Source organism: Ranitomeya variabilis, chromosome 2, assembly GCF_051348905.1.
Source record: "Ranitomeya variabilis isolate aRanVar5 chromosome 2, aRanVar5.hap1, whole genome shotgun sequence".
Classification (NCBI taxonomy): domain Eukaryota; kingdom Metazoa; phylum Chordata; class Amphibia; order Anura; family Dendrobatidae; genus Ranitomeya; species Ranitomeya variabilis.
Genome location: NC_135233.1, coordinates 54,867,734 through 54,892,803, shown reverse-complemented (window position 1 = coordinate 54,892,803; position 25,070 = coordinate 54,867,734). Strand labels below are relative to the sequence as shown.

The following is a 25,070-nucleotide window of genomic DNA, read 5'->3' as shown; positions in this document are numbered from 1 at the left end:
TTTTAATACACCGACCTTCATATTTCTCCAAGACCTGGATGACGCAGGGCAGCTGGTTCACCGCCTGATACAGCCGGTAACAATCCTGCAGATTTGCGTTCTGTCTTTGGAACTTCTTGGCCAGCCGGTTAAGATCTGGAAAGCGACGGAGTAAATCTTCCTGTAGACACTGTCTGAGTTCAGCATCGGTCGCGAAGGCTTCCACCAGGTTCAACCTGTGGATGATCGGGTAATGTCAGCGTTGTGTGATGGCTACAGTCACATTAGAAATAACAGGATACCATTAGGAGGGGATTTATGGCGTGCAACAGAATTTTGGAATTTATCCTCCTAAGGAGCTGAAACATCTCAAGTTTTTTTCATACCTTTTTATTATTCCCTAAGTTACTATTAAAATAATTTAACGATGACACAGACCGGCACCTTCTACCGCTGGCCTTTAAGGCTTATATGCTGCAATCTCCCATGAATAATAAACAAATCAGTTGATTAATAGGAGACTGCAACGTGCAGAAGGACCCTACGTCTCAACAGGTGCACAGAATGTCAGCACTGTCTACCTTTCTCCTATGATCTAGTTACTCCTTTTAGATCCATTGTAATTGAAAAATAAGAAAAAAAATTAAAATGTCAAGGTGGACAGATCCAATACATGTTTCAACCTAACTTGGCAGATTATCACCTATTCCACCTATTAATAGCATGCTGACTGTTAGTGGTTACCCCTATGATCTGCTGGGACCCCTATGATCCTAAGAATGGGGTTCTGAAATTCTCACCACAAAACGCACACCTCCATTCATTGTGTATGGGGCTGCAGGAGATAGTCGTGCCCTGCACTGTGTTATCCCCGGCAGTGTCATAGATCGTGAAAGGAATGTGTACAGCCATCGCTCTAGATCGATGGGGTATCCCGGAGCCATGTTCTGAGGATTGATGGGGGTCCCAACCTTCAGGGACCAGCAAGGTAGGAGAATAAAGGCGCCCGCCCTTACACAGACTAAGGACACCCAAACCCACTGATGGCAATGGGCGTGGGTGTTTAGTGGTCCCATGACAGATGACGTCAGGGTAGGTAAGGATCTGTGTTAGGGGAGATAAGGATCTGCCCTGTTAGAGAAGAAACGGTCAGAAATCAAAGAGATAATCTGTAACCAGAAGTGTGTCAGGAGCCCATCTGTGTAGGGGGTCTCAAAAGCCATCTAAAGTGTATGGGGGGGGAACTAACCCGTTAAGTTTTGGGGACAGTGACCACAAATTCCAGTCTTTCAGATAATCTGCCTTTAAATAACTAATCAGAGAAAAAAATGCTTCAAAGTATTAATACAGATCATAGACTTGTTTTATAAGATCCTATAGAAAAAAAATCAGGAGACCCCATAAGAAGCGGGCCTGTAATCAGCCCTGACACAGTCATTTGTGCCTCCACGGAGGCTCCGCTACAGACACTGCAATGCAGAGCTGGAGGAAGTGCGAGGACTGCAGTCACAACACAGGATGGATTTCTAGTAAGGAGTCAGACGGAGCCGCACGTCTCCCTGTACACAATCCTGGAATCACAATGCGCAGGCTGGAAACTTCTCTATATAAGAGGATATTACATCACTGTGTATAATACTGATGTCAATTACTACTGCTCCTGGTATAATCCTGTATGTACCCCGCTATCTGTACAAGGACATCACATTCTGCTCGGCTTTATATGCGATATTACAGGGAACCCGACAGCGTCCCGGAGTAACACACATACATTGCTACAATAATGCAGCCGGTCGCTGATTCACCTCATTTTGATAGGAGATTCCATCACTCTATGACCTTCCAGGGGCAGTTTATAGCATTGGAACAAATCACCCGTAAAAAGGATCTTGGCAGAGAGGAAAACCTGAGCACATCAGGAGCAATTTAGTGGTGAAGCCTATGGCCGGTGGTCAGTTCTTACTTGTAAGAAGGGTCCCATTAACAATAAGCAGACCTTGTTGTTAGGACCCCGAGCAATTAGTTATCTATGAAGAAACCAAGAAGGACCCTCCAGAGTGAGACGTTCTATAACTGCTCAACATGGCTGAGGATCCTGATCAGAACATCACCTGGTGTTAGCTCAGAATTGTCCTACGGGCTTCGTCAAAACAGGTTCTTTACATTAAAAAAGCCTCTCCTGGTGATCGAGTCTAAGAATTATAGGGACACCAAAAGACAGAAAGCCAATACATGTATCTCTAGTCTGAAAATCTGTGGATTCTTAGTGCAAGGAATGAGATGGGGGAGCAACATTTCAGTGGAGGAAGAGGGCATCCCAATGGAGGAAGCGGACGGGAGGGCTGGCCCCCCAGCAAAGGAAGTGCATGGGCAGAAAGGCCCCTCAGCAGAGGAAGTGCACGGGAAGAAAGGCCCCCCAGCAGAGGAAGTGCACAGGCAGGCCCCTCAGCAGAGGAAGTGCACAGGCAGGCCCCTCAGCAGAGGAAGTGCACAGGCAGGCCCCTCAGCAGAGGAAGTGCACAGGCAGGCCCCTCAGCAGAGGAAGTGGATGGGCCTCAAATTTATTTATTTTTTTATGCACTAGAAAAGCAGATGTGGATTTACTCCTTCTGTTCACCAGTTTTTGCCCTTTCTCAGTGGTGTAAATATGTAAAGCAGGTAGCTCTATGTAGATGTAACCTCCTCAGGAAATCACTGCCACAATGCCACCATGCAAGGTAGGAAACATTTCTTTATAAGCCGCCATGTTCAATGTTATATTAAGCAAATGGATTGCAGCAATTTGTTTGATGCACCTGAACAATAGCCATTAAATAAATCTAAGACATAATGAAATTACAGACTGAAGATGGCCCAGATCACAGCATCTATCACCGCCACCGAGGGCTCCGCTACATGTTCTGTGCTACACTGACACCTAGTGGCCGCATGCCAACATTGCGAGAAAACGAAAAATGTCCTATACAGATGAACTAACTGTGTGTGTGCTCTTAGAAGGACCCGCTCTGTGGCATATACCCAGTGCGTGGTGCCATACAGATTTATTTGGTGTAGGTGCATCATTGGCACATAAGCAGATTGTGTTCACAAAACGATTTCTGAACAGAGATTCCGCCGTTAAGAAAAAGCCATTGATTTCAATGAATGTGGTCAGTAACAAGTCTCTTTGTAGACACCTTTCATTTTGGAAAAACAGAGACAGAAGCACCCATGTTTGAGACCTCGTTCTGTGATTTTATGATCACGGTGTGGGAGTACTGTAATCTACCTGTCATTTCATTTTTTTTTTTTTTAGAATAAGGTAGAAGCGGGGGGCGCCGCCTGTCTGCCCATGGAGTAGGTCGCATAGAGCGCGAGCTCCATGCGCAGGAACCATAAAACGGCACAAAGCTCTTACCCGACGGCTCCTCTCCCCACATAAGACACCGGCGCTGGTACCTGACTTCGTGGTGAGTGCATGGGGAAGTCCAAGCCCGACTCCCGCAATTCTTCCAGGCGCATCGTGGACTTTTTCGCAGCCTCCCCTCAGCCACCCCAGACTTCCAAGATGGTGCCGCCTCCCCCCAGAGCTTCCAGCGCTGCGCATAGAGGCTTGGAGTCATCATTATCAACTGCGGCTGCAGCCGAGTTCTCTGATGCCCCGGTAACTGCTGCCCTGCTTAGGGGAATGCTGGGGGACCTTAGGACCTCCCTTCAGGAGGATATGCGCTCCATGCTGGCAGATCTGAGGGGTGATGTGGAAGAAATAGGGAACCGCACAGACCGCCTGGAACGCAAAATGGCGGAGCGGGTGGCCTCTCACAATGAACTATGGGATGCCCATGATAACCTGCACCTTATGGCTACCAAAACTCATTCTAAGACTCTGGACCTGGAGGACAGGTCCAGGAGAAACAATATTAAGGTCAGAGGCATTGGGGAGTCAATAGTGGCGGCAGACTTGAAAGTATTTCTTCAGGACTTTATTCTTGCAGTCCTCCCACAATCTGCTAAAAAGGATATTGTAATAGACCGCATTCACCGGATCCCTAAACCAGCGAACCTGGGTCCCTCTATCCCTAGGGACGTACTGGCTCGTATTCATTTTTTTTAAATGAAAGAAGACTTCCTTCAGGCACTGAGAAACAACCCGACACTGCCTGAACGCTTTGCTAGCATTGCTGTTTTTCCTGATTTGTCCCCGGGAACTCTAGCCTTGCGCAGGGCTTTTCTTCCTTTTACCTCTATTTTGCGAGAAAAGGGTATCCTGTACCGTTGGGGGTTCCCCACCAAGCTTCTTATCATTAAAGATGATTCGGTCACCACTTGCCTAACACCCTTACAAGCTGCGAAAACCTTGACCCAATGGGGCCTGGGGCCTCCCGGTTCCCCCTCGTCTACGGACTTCCCAAGATCTGGAAATAACAAGAATGGCAGGCGCCACATCGATCCGGAGTGGGAGGTTGCCTGAGGATTATAGCTGCATTGGTTCCTGGCTAATTTCCCATTCAAAACTGATTGCTTTGATCGGTTTTTCTTTCGAATGCTGATGTTTTTTGCTGAGCTGGCTACCCTTTTCTTTTGGCTAGTCTCAGCATATTGCCCCACAGGTGAACTGTTTTTTTTTTTTGCTCACCTTCGGACTCAGGTTATACCTGAATGGTCCTCTGTTTTGCTGTTGATTATTTGTTTGTTGTGTCTTCCCTTCCCCCATCCTTCCTTCCCCCTCTGTTTTTTTACAGGTCTGCTCTAGATGGAAATTCACTTCCTCATTATCCGCAGATAATGGGCAGATTTATTATAGTTCTGTGTCTTAACAACGCTCCTTACACTATTTCTTCCATTTATGCCCCCAACTTCGGCCAGCTAAAATTTCTTAACAATTTTTTCCAAACTCTTAGTTCCATTCAACACAGTCACAAGCTAGTTACAGGTGATTTTAACCCCTTCATGACCCAGCCTATTTTGACCTTAATGACCTGGCCATTTTTTGCAATTCTGACCAGTGTCCCTTTATGAGGTAATAACTCAGAAACGCTTCAACGGATCGTAGCGATTCTGAGAATGTTTTTTCGTGACATATTGGGCTTCATGTTAGTGGTAAATTTAGGTCGATAATTTCTGAGTTTATTTGTGAAAAAAAACGGAAATTTGGCGAAAATTTTGAAAATTTTGCAATTTTCACATTTTGAATTTTTATTCTGTTAAACCAGAGAGTTATGTGACACAAAATAGTTAATAAGTAACATTTCCCACATGTCTACTTTACATCAGCACAATTTTGGAAACAAATTTTTTTTTTGCTAGGAAGTTATAAGGGTTAAAATTTGACCAGTGATTTTTCATTTTTACAACAAAATTTACAAAACCATTTTTTTTAGGGACCACCTCACATTTGAAGTCAGTTTGAGGGTTCTATATGGCTGAAAATACCCAAAAGTGACACCATTCTAAAAACTGCACCCCTCAAGGTGCTCAAAACCACATTCAAGAAGTTTATTAACCCTTCAGGTGTTTCACAGCAGCAGAAGCAATATGGAAGGAAAAAATTAACATTTAACTTTTTAGTCACAAAAATGATCTTTTCGCAACAATTTTTTTATTTTCCCAAGGGTAAAGGGAGAAACTGGACCACGGACGTTGTTGTCCAATTTGTCCTGAGTACGCTGATACCTCATATGTGGGGGTAAACCACTGTTTGGGCGCACGGCAGGGCTCGGAAGGGAAGGAGCGCCATTTGACTTTTTGAATGAAAAATTGGCTCCAATCTTTAGCGGACACCATGTCGCGTTTGGAGAGCCCCTGTGTGCCTAAACATTGGAGCTCACCCACAAGTGACCCCATTTTGGAAACTAGACCCCCCAGGGAACTTATCTAGAAGCATAATGAGCACTTTAAACCCTCAGGTGCTTCACAAATTGATCCGTAAAAATGAAAAAGTACTTTTTTTTCACACAAAATTTCTTTTAGCCTCAATTTTTTCATTTTCACATGGATAACAGGATAAAATGGATCCTAAAATTTGTTGGGCAATTTCTCCTGAGTACGCCGATACCTCATATGTGGGGGTAAACCACTGTTTGGGTGCACGGCAAGGCTCGGAAGGGAAGGCGCGCCATTTGACTTTTTGAATGGAAAATTAGCTCCAATCGTTAGCGGACACCATGTCGCGTTTGGAGAGCCCCTGTGTGCCTAAACATTGGAGCTCCCCTACAAGTGACCCCATTTTGGAAACTAGACCCCCCAAGGAACTTATCTAGATGCATAGTGAGCACTTATAACCCCCAGGTGCTTCACATTAATTTATAACGCAGAGCCATGAAAATAAAAAATTATTTTTCTTTCCTCAAAAATTATTTTTTAGCCCACAATTTTTTATTTTCCCAACGGTAACAGGAGAAATTGGACCCCAAAAGTTGTTGTCCAGTTTCTCCTGAGTACGCTGATACCCCATATGTGGGGGTAAACCACTGTTTTGGCACACGTCGGGTTCGGAAGGGAAGTAGTGACGTTTTGAAATGCAGACTTTGATGGAATGCTCTGCGGGCATCATGTTAAGTTTGCAGAGCCCCTGATGTGCCTAAATAGTAGAAACCCCCCACAAGTGACACCATTTTGGAAACTAGACCCCCCACGGAACTTATCTAGATGTGTGGTGAGCACGTTCAACCCCCAAGTGCTTCACAGAAGTTTACAACGCAGAACCGTGAAAACAAAAAATCTTTTTTCTATCCTCAAAAAATATGTTTTAGCAAGCAATTTTTTATTTTCACAAGGGTAACAGGAGAAATTGGACCCCAATATTTGTTGCCCAGTTTGTCCTGAGTACGCTGGTACCCCAAATGTGGGGGTAAACCACTGATTGGGCGCACGTCGGGGCTTGGAAGGGAGGGAGCACCATTTGACTTTTTGAACGCAAGATTGGCTGGAATCAATGGTGGCGCCATGTTGCGTTTGGAGACCCCTGATGTGCCTAAACAGTGGAAACCCCTCAATTCTAACTTCAACACTAACCCCAACACACCCCTAACCCTAATGCCAACTGTAGCCATAACCCTAATCACAACCCTAACCCCAACACACCCCTAACCACAACCCTAACCCCAACACACCCGTAACCCTAATCCCAACCCTAACCCTAATCCCAACCCTAACCACAACTGTAACCCCAAAACACCCCTAACCCTATCCTTAACCCTAACCACAAGCCTAATCTTAACCCTATTTCCAACCCTAGCCCTAATTCCAACCCTAACTCTAATTCCAACCCTAACCCTAAGACCATGTGCCCACTTTGCGGATTCGTGTGAGATTTTCCGCACGATTTTTGAAAAATCCGCAGGTAAGAGGCACTGCGTTTTACTTGCGGATTTACAGCGGATTTCCAGTGTTTTTTTGTGCGGATTTCACCTGCGGATTCCTATTGAGGAACAGGTGTAAAACGCTGCGGAATCCGCACAAAATTAACATGCTGCGGAAAATACAACACAGCGTTTCCGCACGGTATTTTCCGCACCATGGGCACAGCGGATTTGGTTTTCCATAGGTGTACATGGTACTGTAAACCTGATGGAAAACTGCTACGAATTCGCAGCGGCCAATCCGTTGCGGATCCGCGGCCAATCCACTGCAGATCCGCGGCCAATCCGCTGCGGATCCGCAGCCAAATCCGCACTGTGTGCACATGCCATAACCCTAACCCTACCCCTAACCCTAGTTCTAACCCTAACCCTAGTAGAAAAGAAAAAAAAATATTTTATTTATTTTTATTATTGTCCCTACCTATGGGGGTGATAAAGGGGGGGTCATTTACTATTTTTTTTATTTTGATCACTGTGATAGGCTATATCGCAGTGATCAAAATATATCTGAAACGAATCTGCCGGCCGGCAGCTTCGGCGGGCGCACTGCGCATGCGCCCGCCATTTTGGAAGATGGCGGCGCCCATGGAGAAGACGGACCGACACCGGGAGGCCCGGTAAGTATGAGGGGGGGTGATCGGATCACGGGGGGGGGGGACCGGAGCACAGGGGGAGCAGACAGGACGACTTAGGGGGGCGGACCACATAACGGAGGACTGGGGAGGAGATCGGTGGGTGTGGGGGGGTACAGATTAGGTTTTCCAGCCATGGCCGATGATATTGCAGCATCGGCCATGGCTGGATTGGAATATTTCACCGTTTTTTTGGGTGAAATATTACAAATCACTCTGATTGGCAGTTTCACTTTCAACAGCCAATCAGAGCGATCGTAGCCACGAGGGGGTGAAGCCCCACTCCCCCTGTCCCTGCAGATCGGGTGAAATTGGAGTTAACCCTTTCACCCGATCTGCAGGGACGCGATCCCTCCATGACGCATATGCTGCGTCACAGGTCGGATTGGCACCGACTTTCATGACGCAGCGTATGCGTCAAAGGTCGGGAAGGGGTTAATATCCCTGTGTCTAAACATTTGGACTGCTCCGTTTCATCTCTCTCTAGAGGTGAGGCGGGCCCTCTTATTAACTCTTCCCACCTTCATGACGTTTGGAGATATTTACTGTACATTGTAATGAGCGTGATTACACTTTTTTGTCACCTAGACACGGCTCTTACAGAAGGATTGACTATGTGTTGGTGGACGATGTTGCCCTTCCCCACTGTATTTCCGCAGCCATCAGCAACATTAGCTGGTCAGATCATGCCCCAGTATTGGTGTCTCTTAAAGACCCTCTGGCCATTAGACCTCCCTCGAAATGGTGCCTCAATGATCATCTTTTGGCAGACCAATCCAATTCTCAGCTCATTGAAAAGGCCCTGCAGGAGTTTTTCGCTACTAATGATTCTGCAGACATTGGTGATGATACCCTGTGGTTTGCTCATAAGGCTGTGGCCCGAGGTTTCTTTATTAAGATGGCTGCGATAGCTAAACGGAAATACAATCTGGCCCTACAATCGGCGTTAGACGAATTAGCCCGCCTTGAAGCTGCCCATAAACTGTCCCATACTCCACAGCTGTTCTCCGAGCTCACTAATGCACGCCTCCAGGTTCGCCAACTGCTTCTTCATAGAGCGGAGAATAGCTTGAGGAAAGCCAAAGCCAAGTTCTACTCAATGGGCGATCGTGCAGGAGCCGTACTAGCCGGACGTGTTAAAAAAAAGAGAAGTTCAATCCAAAATCCCACGGTTGGGAGTATCAGGAGCGAGGGATTGGTAACAGGGCTGTGGGACAAAGTGGAACTGCATGAGAGGAAAGACGTGTCAGAAGAGAGCTCCTGCAAAGAGCCAGATAACCTAAGATCTGGAGGGCTTATTCTGGAGACAAAACCCACAAAGGAGACCCCCTGAGCTGCCTGAAGGATCCAAAGCAGGCGCGACTCGAGAGGGGACAGAGATTGGAGCCGACCCGGGGACACAGAGTGAAGCGAGGAGAGAGGATGGGCGCCATCTTTAATAGCTGAGTGGCCGTTCCCGGGGGAGCGCAGAGCGAGAGGATCGACCGGCAAAAAACAACAGCGGCGACCCGTTCTCTCCCACGATCTGGACGCGACTGCCTGCTGAGATTCGGAGCCGCCCTGCGCCGCTGAATAGAAACCTTGGAGAGCCGGCTACCCGATCAGTGCGTGCCTGCTTGTGGCTTGGTGCGGAAGGAGGGGAGCCGCTGAGGAGCTGAACTGAGATACCTGCCTGCAGCGGTGAGTCGAGCGCCGAGAGGGTGATCCCAGCGTTTTCCATCTGAAGCCCCGGGCCAGCACGGTAGCGCCAAGGGAGGATTTCTCCGGGACCTGAGCGGGCGCCATTTTAGATCTCGGCCTTCAGTAGCAGCCCAGAGCTTATTAGGCACATCCGCATGTGAGCGGTAAATGTCTCTGACCCACCAAACCTGATAAACATTACCGGATTCCTCCATATATTAGCATATTGCATCACCTACTGAGCTGGATCAATCTGGGGGTCAGTTTTCTCGTGCAGCTATATACATCAGACCACATCTCCGCCACCCCTCTCCCCCTCCCCCCCCTCTTTAACCCCCCCTCTACCCCAGTATCAGATTCTGCTGAGCATCCATTTATGCGCAGCTACTGGGGCTGACTCTTAACTACTGACAACAATTGGAACAGCAAGCATACCTTCCATACAGATCAGTGAGGAGTCTAACATGCTATGCTGATTTAGCTGCACTGCCAGCAGGGAGAGAACAATACTTATTATATAATTTACCAAACCTCTTTAAAGACATGGGGAAAGCTGGAGCCAAGACCCCAAAAGGATCATCTAAGGTCTCTAAGTCGGTTACGCAAGCCGATGTAGACAACTTTTTAAAAAAGCAAACAACATTCTCTGACCACAATAAAGCTTCTAAACTGTTTGACTTACAAGCGGAAGAAGACACGGACTCAGATCTCGAAAGTGTTTCTGACAGAGGTAGCACTATAAAAGAGAAACTGGTGACCCGTTCCTTCATTAAAAGGATCCTGACACAAGCTATGGAACCCGTTAGCAGAGAGTTGGCAGAGATAAAGCAAGATCTAACACAGCAGGGTCACAGAATCGAGTTAGTCGAAACCTCCCAAGCAACTTTAACACAACAAACCAACAATTTGCTCAGCTGTCTTAGGGATCATGAAAACCAAATCCACTCCATCCATTCCACCCTAGAGGATCACGAAAATCGGGAAAGACGGAACAATATTCGTCTCAAGGGCCTACCGGAGTCGGTGGCATTTGAAGCGCTAACTAAAGCTTCGATTGAGATATTTAACAAAATACTGTTGGAAGATGACCCACATGACATGGAGATTATAAGAGTACACAGATCTCTCCGACCCAAACCCAAGCAGGGAGATCCCCCACGAGATGTGATCTGTCGCTTTCTGGATTACAGAACAAAGGACTTAATCCTTCGCAGAGCGCGGGAAACTCAGGAAGTTAAATATGAAGATTCTCAAATAAGACTTTTCCAAGACCTCTCTACCACCACCCTTAAAAAGCGTAGACTCTTAAAACCATTCACAGAAGCTCTTCTCAAAAAAGGTCATCGCTTCCGTTGGCTATTCCCGTTTGGGATCTTTATTACAGCGGGCGACAGAAAGTTCCAGGCCAGATCATCTCCGGAGATTAAAGAAGTGTGCAAGGCCCTAGATATCCCCATGGAGACCTACCCGGACCTGGAACTCTTCCACGTAGCCTCTCAACAACTCCCTCTGGTGGTCCCAACCCCGTGGCAACTAGCCGGAACCCCAAAAGCCCAGAGACAAAAAAAGAAATCTACTAAATCCCCATCTTCGAAAGGTGTCGAGGATGAAGTAGGATGAAGGAGTCCTTTCCATTGGCTTTAACACATAAAGTTGATCCTTTGGAAAATCTCAACTTCACTTATCTCACACTAGCCCAGAGAGTTCCAACAAACTGTTAGTTAGTTTTTGTTTGAGTCATGTTTCCTGATATGGCCCCTTTGTTGCAGTCTTTTTTTTTTTTTTTTTTTTTTTTTTTTTGAATTGGTTTGAGATATAAATAATTCCAGGATGTTCTCTCCCTGGATGGCATAGTTTTTGTGCCATACCATGACCGGTACTACATGTTTGATACCAGACTTGTTTTTCAAACAACTTAACCAAATTTTCTTTCTCTATTTCTTTCTGACTAATACCCTCTCTCCTCCTACCTATCCCTCTCCCCATCACTCCTACTTTAGCATCGTGGGTCTTCTAGAACCTCTGCGAGCTGCTGGTCGACGACTCCAATTGCTCCACCAAATCATTTCCAATGGCTACCCGTGATAAGGTAATTTCATTCGCCTCTCTTAATGTGAATGGGCTTAACTCACCAGTTCCTAGAAGGCACACGCTAGATTACCTTAAAAAGCAGAAAGCAGATATATTAATGGTACAAGAAACTCACTAAGCCCGAAAAACTACCCAACTTTGAAAAAAGTTACTATGATATATGGTTCCATGCCACCTCAACACAAGTAGGCTCAAGAGGAGTTTCGATCGCAATAGCTAGAGGACTACCCTTTCAAGTACATAAAACTTTAAAAGACCCTTGCGGTCGTTATATATTAGTTAAGGGTTTGCTCGCTGGGAACCTAATAACTATATGTAGCCTGTACGCTCCCAACAAAAAACATCTGAAATGGATAATGAGAACGCTAAGGGTAATAGAAAACTTCAGAGAAGGGACTCTCATTATTGGGGGTGACCTAAATATTGCACTAGAGCCCATGCTAGACACCACGTCAAAAAAAAGTGCTATATCCCTTAAAGACCTCGCTAGAATTAAAATTCAACTCAGCTCTATGCAGATGCTGGATGCTTGGAGATACCTGCACCCGACAGAGCGCGACTACTCCTACTATTCTCACCCACACGGAACGTACCATAGATTGGATTATATATTTATCCCCAGACAACTTTTCTCCAATACACACGCTGCTAATATTCTCACTAACATACACTCGGACCACTCAATAGTTACACTACAAATAACGTTAGCGAAACCCTTTAAAACAAACAGAATATGGCAACTAAACGAATCAATACTAACTTGCCCCAAAATACGCGCACGTATTGCCAAAACCATTACACAATATTTTGAACACAATAGCACAGGGGAAGTGACCACTTCGATGGTCTGGGAAGCACATAAGTCTGTCATCAGAGGGGAGCTTATCTCAGTTTCCTCATACTTAAACAAAAAGAGTCAGCAGGTAATAACAGAACTCTACAGCGAAATACACTCCCTGGAAAAACGACATAAGAAACAGACGAATAAACAGGTGATGTCCAAATTGATGATAAAACGACAGGAATTGAAAGATTTGCTAAATAAAAAATCAGCAAAATGGTACGCTTCGTGGCGTAATAGGATGTTTGTGCACGGTGATAAGGCCTCTAAACTCATGCTATCTAGGATAAGACATAGACAGACCCGCACGTATATTCATGCCATTAAAAAACCCAACGGACAAAGCACGCACAGCTACTCTCAAATAGAAACAGAGTTCTTGAACTACTACAAACAACTGTATAATCTACGCCCAACAGAGTCAGACTCAGAAAATCTAAAAAGGAGACATAATATCAGAGCCTTCTTGACACGCCTGAATCTCCCCCAATTAACAGAATCACAGCGGTGCCATTTGACCAAACCCTTTAGTATGAAAGAACTCCAGTCCACCCTGTCGGGGTGCAAGCCTGGTAAGGCCCCTGGTCCGGATGGACTTCCAATAACCTATTATAAATACTTCTCGACCACTCTCCTCCCACACCTGCTGAGAACATACAATGATATACAAGGGAGCGATTGTTTCCCCACACAAACATTGGAAGCACAAATCTCGTTAATCTACAAAGATGGCAAGGATCAGGAGCTATGTAGTAGTTATAGACCAATCTCATTGCTAAATGTAGATCTGAAGATATTTGCCAATCTTTTAGCCCACAGAATAGCTGAATTCCTGCCGTCAATAATTTCCTTAAATCAGACGGGTTTTGTGGGTGGAAGAGAAGGAAAAGACAACACGCATAAAATATTGCATCTTATGCACTATGCGAAGAAAAACGGCCTCCCTCTGGTCCTCTTGGGAACAGATGCAGAGAAGGCCTTTGATAGGGTGGACTGGACATACCTAGAAGAGACGATGAGGGGTTTTGGTTTTCCTGACCAATTGATCTCCACTGTAATGAAGATGTATAGTGACCCTTCAGCTCGTATAAAAATTAACTGCTCAGTGACGGACAGATTTTTCATTAAAAATGGAACGCGGCAGGGGTGTCCATTGTCCCCTCTACTGTTCGTGCTAACAATGGAACCGCTACTGGCCACTATCCAACAATGCCAAGGAATAAAAGGTATCAGAATTGGGGAAACGCATCACAAGACCGCGGCCTTTGCTGATGACCTCCTAGTCCTGATGACCAAACCCCTGAGGGGGTTGACCGCCCTCATGGAGATTTTAAATAAATTTGGTGATATGTCAAACTTCAAAGTTAACATGTCTAAATCAGAGGCACTGGACTTAAATATCCCACAAAATATTCTTAAAAAAGCGAAAAACACATTTCCTTTTGCTTGGCCCAAAAAAAGCATTAAATACCTGGGAATCAAGATAGGAAGAACAGATAAAGAGCTATTGGAACTCAATTACTACCCTCTGCTCAAACAAGCGGCTGCAAGTATCCAGTCTTGGAGGGACCCATATCTCTCTTGGACAGGTAGGAAAAACTTAATAAAAAGCCTGATATTGCCTAAATTTACATATATGTTCCAAGTTCTACCTATACATGTTCCGTCTTCTTACTTATCTAAAGTAAACTCCCTGTTTTCTAAATATATATGGAAAAGCCTGAAACCACGTATAGCCTTCCGCACATTGACGCTACCTAGGAGCAGGGGAGGGATGGGAGCTCCGGACATAAGGAAGTATTATTATGCCGCGGTACTGTCCAGATCTGTTGGTCTAATCAGACAGTCCCAAAGCAGTTTAGCAATAGACATAGAAAGAGGAATTTCACCTTATCCTCTTAGACCATTTCTATTAACCTATGTGGAGGGGCGACAGCTCCCTCTTCACCCCAACCCACTCACTCGTACGCTCATAAAAATATGGTCGAAAACTTACAACATTCTCTCACCCCCATCCTCACCGTTGTTAACCCTCTCAGACATTGTAATTAACACAATTGGGAAACGCGCTACGAATTACGCAATAGATCAAATGATCTGTGATGGAACACTTCTTACACTAGCAGAATTACGTGAAAGACCCGACCTAGCAAACCTCAACTTTTTACAATACTGTACGCTTAAAGAAACGCTGAAAAAAATACATTATTTCTCGGATACTACACGTAAACCTACCCCGTTTGAAGTATTATGTGCTAGAGCGTCCAAACCCACTAAAGTTCTCTCCACAATCTACCAAACACTCTTATTGGACGAACTAAGTCTAAAGAGAGCATATATCTTAGGATGGGAAAAAGAATTGGGTTGCATCTTCACGCAGGCGCAAGTTATGCACATTTATAAATATTCACACGGCCCCACAAGCTGTGTTAAAACACAGGAAAATTCCTTTAAGATCACCTCTAGATGGTATATTTCACAAACGCAGCTTAGATCTTGGAGGCTGAGTTCGCACGACAACTGCTGGAGATGTGGCACAGGAGAGGGCAGCTACCTTCACCTTTGGTGGTCCTGTCCAGTGATCCGTGTTTTCTGGACAATGATTGAACGATTAATAAGTGACGTTACTAGGAGGAAGATACACCTATCTCCAGAGATAGCACTCTTAAATTTTCCGGCGTGGCCTGGGTGTACATGGCTCACCATATTAGCTCAAAATGTACTTGCTGCAGCCAAACTGTTAATCCCTACATTCTGGAAAACCACGAATGTTCCGACACACCAACAGGTGCTAAGGAAGACAGACCAATTGTACCACATGGCGGAACTGGTAGCCCTAGTAAACCACTCCCAAACTAAATTTGAGAGAGTCTGGCTCCCTTGGATCACATACAGGTCGTCCACTAAACTCGCAGCGGTCGAAGACTAACCGAACCAAAAATTTAGTACCTACGATGCTCCCTCCCTCCCCTCTCTATCCTCACTTCTAAACCTTCTTACCCCCCCCCTCCCCCTCTCCCTCTCCCCCTTCTCTATTTTCTCTCTCCCTCTTCTCTATTTTCTATAGCAGACTTCAGGTTATTGTCATTAAACTACATAATTACCGATGGAGTCTCTTACTTTAATGTTTCTAATATTATTCTTCATAAATTTGTTTATTTTGTAATAAGGAGCTCCTTTTCCACTGTTTATGCTCCAAAACGTGTTGACATGTTCAGTTATTTGTTATTATAACAGTTCACTTACTGCTATGTATATGAATATATTATTCAATAAAAAGAACATTGAAAAGAAAAGGTAACAGGGCTGTGGAGTCGGTAAGCCACAGTTGCGACTCCGACTCCTGGATTTTATCAGGTTCCAACTCCGGCTCCGACTCCTTCATAAATGGCCAATTCGTAACAATAAATTTACTGTTGTAAAATATTAACATCGTGCTTATTCAGTTTCTCACCATCATATAAGTAATCAGACCACTTAGAGCAAAAACTATACTTATTAGAATACAATTAGAATATAGCAAATAACTTTTATAAACTTTTATAAACTCTTGTAAGTAAATATGCAATAAACACTGTTATGCAGTTAATAAGAAGAAATCTATAAATTTGTCCTCAGAAAAAGTATTGCCTCTGTCAGATCCTCCTTCATGGATGCCCTCAAATCTGATCTAATTATTTTGAGAGCAGAGAACAACCTCTCTACACTAACTTGGGTTAGTGGCAAAGCAGTAACCACTCAGGCAACATCTCTGACAATGTCAGGATACAGAGGAATCGCTTGTTGCACTGTTATTTTTGATGAACGGTCAAATTTCTCAATTTCTTTTAGTGCACATGAAAAATTCTGCTGAAATGTACTGGCTGTGTTTGATGGGGATGACTCTTCTTCTATGCGGGAACGCTTTGCACGGTCCTTGTGATCCAAATATTTTTCTAAATTAAATTCTTCATCAGCTGATGAGGGTGAAGATGTGGCAGGACGACCAAATTCTTCTTGTTCCTCCTGACTGTTCTGCAACCCTTTCATCCTTACTGCTATTTCAAACAGAGCTGCTTTTCCTTTAGTTACCTGTTGATCATCTAGAAGAATCCGATGCATTGGGTCTACATAAACAGCTGCCAAAAGAATGTTATTTTGTAATAGTAGCCCCTCTCTCCGTTTCATTGATGTAGCAATGCCACTTGCAATTAACCCTCCTCTTTGGGACAGGCGAAACATCAGGTTCTTCCACTCTAAGAAAATACCTGGAGTTAAGTCCTCTGCTTGTAATTTTTTAGTCACTGTAAATGGGTGCTCTAGCAATTTTTCCAGCTCAGTCACCTGATTCCACTGACTTTCATTTAGCGTCAGTTGAGGGTTAGCCATGTCTACAAGAAAGGTTTTCAGTTCAACCAAGCGCTGAATCATTAAGTAAGTACTGCCCCATCGTGTGGCTTGATCAATAATTGCCCCTTTTCCAGCACGTCTCTTCAAAATTGAGTCAACTTTAGGGGTTGTGGCAACAGTAGCCAATTTTCTCACCTTGCCAATCAGTGCAGCAGCATGTCCTTCTTGCAGACTGTCTCTTACAGCCAGCTGTAGCGTATGCACAACACAGCGCATGTGATGAATGAAAGAACGTAACTATTGACACAGTTTCAACAAGATCATCTAAACTATCATGTTGCTGTTCATCTGAAGCAACTTCAGTTTGCTCCTCAGTTACAATACTGTGTTCCTCTATTTCAAACATTTCTGTGTCTGTGGACCCAGAATGTTCTCCTAGCTGCTGGTCACCATCATTACTCTCATTCATTAGCTTAATAGTACTAATCATATTTGAAGCATTGTCAGTTACGACAGAAAGAACTTGCTCTTTTTTAAGTTCATAGTCTTGCAGAACCTTTTCCACCAAGACCTGGAGAAACTCACTGGTGTGATGAGCTTTGGTGTCTTTTACTGCCAATGTCTTGGTAACTATTTCATTTTTGTCACAAACAAATCGGACACTGATGGCAAAATAGTTCATTCTGTGACGTGTGCAGGCATCCATTTTAAGAAACAGAAAGCGTCCCTTGAGAGTTTTTTTAAGTTCTTTCTTTTGTTTAAAAGCTTCTTAGATTACTAATTTTCTAATACTCTCTCTCTCCAGAGAAACACCAAGCTTGCGGGCCATTTCCCCATTCAGATACACAAAAGCTGGTCGTGAAAATAATGAAATAGGCACACTATCCTTTACAACAAGCTCTATGATCTGTTTTTTAAATGTATCTACTGTCATTGTCACAGTAACTTTGTCACTGACAAAATATCTTGCAACTGATGGCTGCAAAGTTCTCTGCTCCTTTGTTTGGCTGGAAGAGCTGGGCACTGGTTCATTGGTTTGGATGCAGTCTTTCTCATCCACTGCTTTCAGTACTTCTGGATGAAAGCGCTGTAAATGTCTCTTTAGATTAGAAGCTCTGGTAGGAGCATTTTTATCTTTGCCTGAATATGCACTGATCTTGGCTTCACAGCATTTGTTTTCGTCTGGATCATTTGTCATACACTGACAGACAATGTTTTCTATCTTGAGTGATGGTGAAATGTTCAAATACAGCTGATTTAATGTGACGCTTCTTTGACATTCTCAGGTTTTTAATTCTGCATTCAAAATCCAAATGACAATTGTTTTTCCTAAAAACAATTGTACAAAATTATTGCCAGGTCGTACAACTGATATAGTGGTCAGTAATACTGTTATTCCTCATGTACTCACAGTTAACTGATGCAAAGTTTGTTGGAAGGATAATACTTCTTACAGTCTTCCTCTTCTGAGTAGCAGCTGTGAGATGCTAGGAAGACGCACACCTAGTAAACATCTAATCTAGACGAGGAGCTTTACTACTAAGAATTTGCAACACATTTTCACTTTCAGTTTCATACATTGTAAGTAGGGGGGTTGGGGCACCATGAGGTTAACCAAGTATAAGATTAGATAAGGGCAGTGGAGAACAGTGACACACAAGAAGTAAGAAATGTCTATCTCCAGCATAACTGCTTATCACTGTTGTTCATAGTTTGATAGAACATATATATTTGAGTAACATTTATAAAATTCATATGAAAGTTCAATTATGAAATATTAATACATTTTTTTTTTTAAAGCTGGAGTCGGTACATTTCTACCGACTCCGACTCCAACCAAAACTAACTCCGTCTCCACGACTTCGACTCCACAGCCCTGATTGGAAGCCTCTATAGCGACGCTCCCCAAACTGGGTAAACCCATTACTTCCCCGGGTAATTTTCGCCCTATTGCTCTCTTGAACTGTGACGTTAAGATCTACGCTAAAATCTGGGCAAATAGACTTCTGGCAGTGCTTCCTACACTCATACACCCTGACCAAGTTGGGTTTGTACCAGGTAGGCAGACCAGAGATGGCACGACACGGTTGATTGATCTGCTGGATGTGGTGGAGAGGGGGAGCCTCCCCAGTGTATTCCTGTGACTCGACGCTGAAAAAGCATTTGACAGGGTGCACTGGGGATATATTGAGCTGACTCTGGAAAGATTCGGCCTTATAGGCCAGATTTCTAAAGCTATTATGGCTTTGTATTCCAATCCTTGCGCGTCTGTGCACTCTGCTGGCTTCAAATCCAGGAATTTCCTATCTCCAATGGGACCCGCCAGGGCTGCCCCCTCTCTCCTCTCATTTTTGCTCTGATCATGGAACCTCTGGCTGCCATTGTAAGACAATGTAAGGACATTAAGGGTGTGACGGTGGGGGGGAATCAATCACAAGATTGGCCTATATGCCGATGACGTAGTCTTGACCTGCTCCGCTCCCCTCGACTCCTTGAGCGCAATCACTTCAATTCTTCATCAATTCTCCGCGGTTTCGTATTACAAACTTAATATGACTAAGTCTACGATCTTTCCCCTGTTTCTCCCGATTCCCCTCCAATTACAGATCCAGGCTAAATATTCCTTTATTTGGTCCCCCCTCGGCTTCACCTACCTAGGCATCCGAATAACTAAGTTAGCTGATATTGTCCGCCTTAATTGTGAGGCGACCCTTTCGGATATCAAAAAAATGCATAGACCAATTCTCTACCTCTCCTTTATCATGGATGGCAAGAATTCAAACATCTAAAATGCTAGTTCTCCCAAAATGATATACCTATTTAGATCTCTTCCCCTAGCCATCCCCTCTAAATATTTATCAGCCTTCCAGACAATCATTGACCGTTTTATTTGGAACAAAAAACCTCACAGAATCAAATGCCAAATTTTGTCTTTGCCATATGCGAGGGGTGGGATGGGTGCTCCCAGGGTTCAGGCCTACCATAGGGCCGCAATCATGGAACCTCTCAAATTATGGTGGGAAGGGGACTCTCTCCTCCCTTGGTTTAGAATTGAATCGCACTATGCTCCCAAGAATTCCCTTAAACTCCTGTTAGAGCTCCAGCTGCTCCAGGTCTCTTCGGGTGATCCATACCTTAGATCAATTAGATCTGCTTTAAAACTTTGGGCTGCCTTGTGCCCCACTCACTTCCTATTTCTGTATGATTATGTCTCTTTGCAAGCTTTAGAACATGCTATTGACAATATTTCCCTGTCTTTCTGGAGGGCGCGCGGGGTGCACCGGGTAGCTGATCTTTATGGCTCAGCTGGTCTGTCTGGATTTTCAGACCTAGTTAATCGCTTCTCCCTGTCTTCCAAAGACTTTTTCAGTATTTCCAAGTGCGTAGCTTCCTTTACCCGTGTCAGACACCCCGGCTCATCGATTTTTTAGACCATGCACCATAGTTCCTCATGGTATCTCCATCATATATAAGGTGCTACTGACCCACGGTGCAGCGGACAAGCTCCCCTTCATGGTATCTTGGGAGTCCTCCCTCTCTTTCGAGGCCTCTCTGGAGGACTGGCATAATGCTATGATTCACCCCTCTAAATTTTCCTCGTGCCTCGGACATCTTGAGCAGTCTAAAAAGATTCAGCTCCAATGGTATATCACTCCTGTTAGATGGGCTAAATTCCACCTTTCCTCCTCCCCGCTTTGCTCGAAGAAATGTAACGCTACTGGCTCCCTTGCCCATGTGTGGTGGAGCTGTCCGCACATCCAAGTTTTCTGGCACCAGGTTGAATCTATTCTTGCTGAAGTGACCCATCTCCCCTTCGTCCTGACTGGTCCCTTGGCAATATTGGGTATTTCTTTATTGGACCTCTTTCCCCCCCTTCAACCTGTGATCTCTAACATTCTTGTTGCAGCTAGGCTTTGTATTGCCAAGTACTGGAAGTCTCCTATTGTTCCCTCTAGGAATGAATTTATAGCCAAAATCAACCTTCATTTTAGTTACCTAACTACTACAGCAGATTGTCTCGCAAAAAAAAATAAGGTTCTGTCGTGGTGGGATCCTTGGAGCTCGTCGTCTTTTGCATCTCCCAATGTCCTGTCTCATTGTTATTAGAATTGCGTCTGCTCTCTGATGTTACTCTTCATGTTCTTGCCTCTGTGGATGTAACTTTGCGGACTGGTTACCTATGAACCCCCTGTTTTTCCCCTTTTTTTTTTTTTCCTGTGACACCAGCATACCCCTCCTGGCCTCTGATCAAAAAGCTTTCATTACCGTTGCTTTTCTGGTGAATTGCTCTGTAATGATTGAAGAAACATTAAGTGACTTAAAGGAACATACTCAGAAAAAAAATCAGGCCAGGGTTACCCTTTACAGGGCAGTGACCTTATTTCATCTCCTGTCTAGGAGGCACAACATACTAAAAAAAAAAAAAGAAGTTACAAATACTTTCGTCATACATCATTTTCGGATGACACATTCCTCATTAAAGGGGTTGTCCACTACTTTCAATTAACCCCCCAATGTATCCCCCCGGGGCCCCTGATGAATTGTGTAATTACCTTCCGTTGCCGTTTTCGCCTGTGAGCGGCGCTACTCCGGCGGCTGAGTCCGGGTCACGTGACCCCCAGGCTGCAGCCGCCGCTTATTTCCGCCGACGTCACGTCAATTTCCAGACTCTGGAAATTGATGTGACGTCAGTAGCAGGCGTGAGCCAGCCTCACAGTCAGCAGTCACTCATCAAGAGTGACTGGGCTGTGGGCGGGGCTGGTGGCTGCAGGCCTGTGCTGGGGGCGGGCGGGGCTAGGCAGGGATGTGCGGGCGGGGCTAGGCAGGGATGATTGTGCGGGCGCCGGTGCTCTGCGGGCCGGCGCCGGTGCTCTGCGGGCCGGCGCCGGTGCTCTGCGGGCCGGCGCCGGTGCTCTGCGGGCCGGCATGTGCTGGGGTCTGCTGGGGGGGGTGGTCTTTGGGGTGTGTGTGTGTGTGTGTGTGTGTGTGTGTGTGTGTGTGTGTGTGTGTGTGTGTGTGTGTGTGCGTGCGTGCGTGCGTGCGTGCGTGTGTGTCTCTGTGTGCAGGCATCATCCGATGGGACTACAAGTCCCATCGGGCTCTGCCTGCTAGTGACACATTAGTCAATGATGGGACAGTAGTAGTCCCATCATCCGGCTAATGTGTTGAATGTAAAAAAAAAAAAAAAAAAATACACATATACAGTACATACATACATACATACATACATACAACACACACCATGTGACAACATGCACCATGCGATATGCGAAAACATGCAACATACGACATGCACCATGCGACGACATGCGACGATATGCACCATGCTACATGCACCATGCGACGACATGCGCCATGCGACGACATGCGGCAGACATGCACCATGCGACGACATGCACCATGCGACGACATGCACCATGCGACGACATGCACCATGCGGCAACATGCAACATGCGGCAACATGCACCATGCGGCAACATGCGACGACATGCAACATGTGACATGCAACATGCCACATACAGTACCGTACATACATACAACATACATACAGACATACAGTACATGTAACAGAGTACATACTCACCATCACTTGTCACCTTGATCCCCGAAGCCATTGTCATCTGTAAAAAAATATTAAAATAATAAACAAACAATATACTCCCTGATCCGCAGAAATCCAATTAAAACGAGTGTCCCTCGACGATCTTCCGTGGAGAGCAGGAGCATCTGTTGATGCGACTGCTCTCTAGGGGCTCCAGAAACACAATGATGGAAGGTATCCTTCCACAATGTATTCCTCACAATGTATTCCTATGCCCCTGTGAGAAAATAGTCCCTAGTCTCACTTTATGGCATTGCTGTAAGAGAAATTTTCCCACGCAGCTTTTTGCCATAAAGTAAGACTTTGAACTTTAGTAACCTCAGTGATGCACTGCAGGAACCATTGTCTCCTGTCAGTGTGTCACTGAGGGTCCTATAGAGCAGTGACATCACCGATGTCACTGTTCTATAGAGATCGTCGTGGGACACTCATTAATTGGACTACGGCGGACAGGTAGTATGCGGTTTATTATTTTACGTTTTTTTGCAGGCGCTGAAGTATGGTAAGTATGGTTAAATGAAGAATATTAAAATACATTTTTCCTAATGTGTGTGTGTTTTATTAACCCTTTATTACTATTGGATTAATAATGGATAGGCGTCTTATTGACGCCTCTCCGTTATTAACCGGGCTTAATGTCACCTTACAATAGCAAGGTGACATTAACCCCTTATTACCCCATATCCCACCGCTACACGGGAGTGGGAAGAGAGGGGCTAAGTGCCGGAATTGGCACATCTTACAGAAAATTGCGCGGGAGCCCACGCCGTTTTTTTCTTTTTTATTAAATTAAACGCTTATTAAGGCCTCTTTCACACTTGCGTCGGTACGGGTCCATCGCTATGCGTCGGGCCTACGTACTGACGCACGTTGTGAAATTTGTGCACGTCGTGGGCAGCGGATGCAGTTTTTCAACGCATCCGCTGCCCATTCTGAAGTCCGGGGAGGAGCGGGTGGAGTTTTGGTCGCGCATGCGCGGTAGAAAATGGCGGACGCGACGGACAAAAAAAGTTCACTTTAACGTTTTTTCGTGCCAACGGTCCGCGAAAACACGACGCATCCGTTGCACGACGGACGCGACGTGTGGCCATCCGTCGCGATCCGTCACTAATACAAGTCTATGGGTAAAAACCGCATCCTGCGAGCACATTTGCAGGATCCATTTTTTTCCCAAAAAGACGGATTGCTAAAAAACGCAAGTGTGAAAGTAGCCTCAGGCTGCTTTCACACTAGCATCGGTAAGGGGCCGTCGGGCAGCGTCGCTAATAAAAGTCTTTGGAGAAAAAACGCATCCTGCAGACAACTTTGCAGGACGCGTTTTTTTCTCCACAACGACGCATTGCGACGTGCAGTGCACGACGCTAGTGTGAAAGAGGCCTTAGAAACATCGGCCTTTCTATTGTATATCTATGGATATATCTATCTATAGATATATTTATAGATCGATATATCTATAGATACATAGATGTATCTATCCATATATTTGGCTGCTTTCACACATCAGGTTTTTGCCGTGAGGCACAATATGGCGAGTTTTGAAAAAAACGGATCCATTTTTTTCCGCCGGATCCGTTTTTTTCTCATAGAGTTGCATTAGCACCGGATTGCGCCTGATGGCCACACGTTTCATCCGTTTTTTGCCGGATCCGTCAAAAAAGCTGTTTCTGCCAGATGGAAAACACATACAGAGGAACGTTTTTTCTGTCCGGCGAAAAAACGCACAGCGATGGATCCGGCAAAAAAACGTATGAAACTGAGCTGTGAAATGATGGATCCGGCCTTGGAATCCGTTTTTTCATGCATGTTTCCATTCAAATCATGCACATTTTCCGTTTATTTACCTATTTCCAAAAACGGCATTAAAACTGCACCAAAAAAAGCATCAAAACTGCACCAAAAACTGCCTCAAAACCTGGTGCAGTTTTGCAGTTTTGGTGCGGTTTTGATGCAGTTTTTGGTGCGGTTTTGATGCAGTTCTTGGTGCGGTTTTGATGCAGTTCTTGGTGTGGTTTTGGTGCGGTTTTGATGGAGTTTTTGGTGCGGTTTTGATGCAGTTTTTGGTGTGGTTTTGATGCAGTTTTTGGTGCGGTTTTGGTGCAGTGTTAATGCAATTTTGGTGCGGTTTTGATGCAGTTTTGATGCGTTGTTTTTTTCAGTTTTGATGCATTTTTTATGCAGTTTTTTGCACGGTTTTGATGCATTTTTTAATTCGCTTTTAGTGCGGTTTTTGCACGGTTTTTAGGCGTATTGGTGCGTTTTTGAAAGCTAAATAAAGATGTATTATTGAACAAAAGAAAAAGATTTGTGATGTCATTGTCCAACCTCCTCTTTTACATTTGTCCAACCCACACTCCATTAAACACACAGATAGACAGATAGATGATAGATGAAATGGATAGACAGATCTACATATAGATAGATCTATAGATGCATACATCTATCTATTCATATATCAATCTGTAGATGTGTCTGGATAGATATATCTATTGATAGATGTATGGATAGCGTAGGGTGTGTGTCCACTGTCCGGATTACATCCGAATGAGCTGCAGATTGGATGCTGCGTACTTGTAGTC

At 44.8% G+C, this 25,070-nt stretch overlaps 1 protein-coding gene across 2 annotated transcripts in view; it reads right to left on the bottom strand.

The window, feature by feature from the left end:
* The window catches only part of MSH2 (mutS homolog 2), a 200,110-nt gene that overhangs the window by 126,859 nt on the left and 48,181 nt on the right, over positions 1-25,070 (bottom strand). For both annotated transcript variants that reach the window (XM_077282435.1, XM_077282436.1), the window contains one exon: positions 16-215. In XM_077282435.1, coding sequence (XP_077138550.1) covers positions 16-215 — 200 coding nt within the window. The remainder of the gene's footprint in view (positions 1-15; positions 216-25,070) is intronic.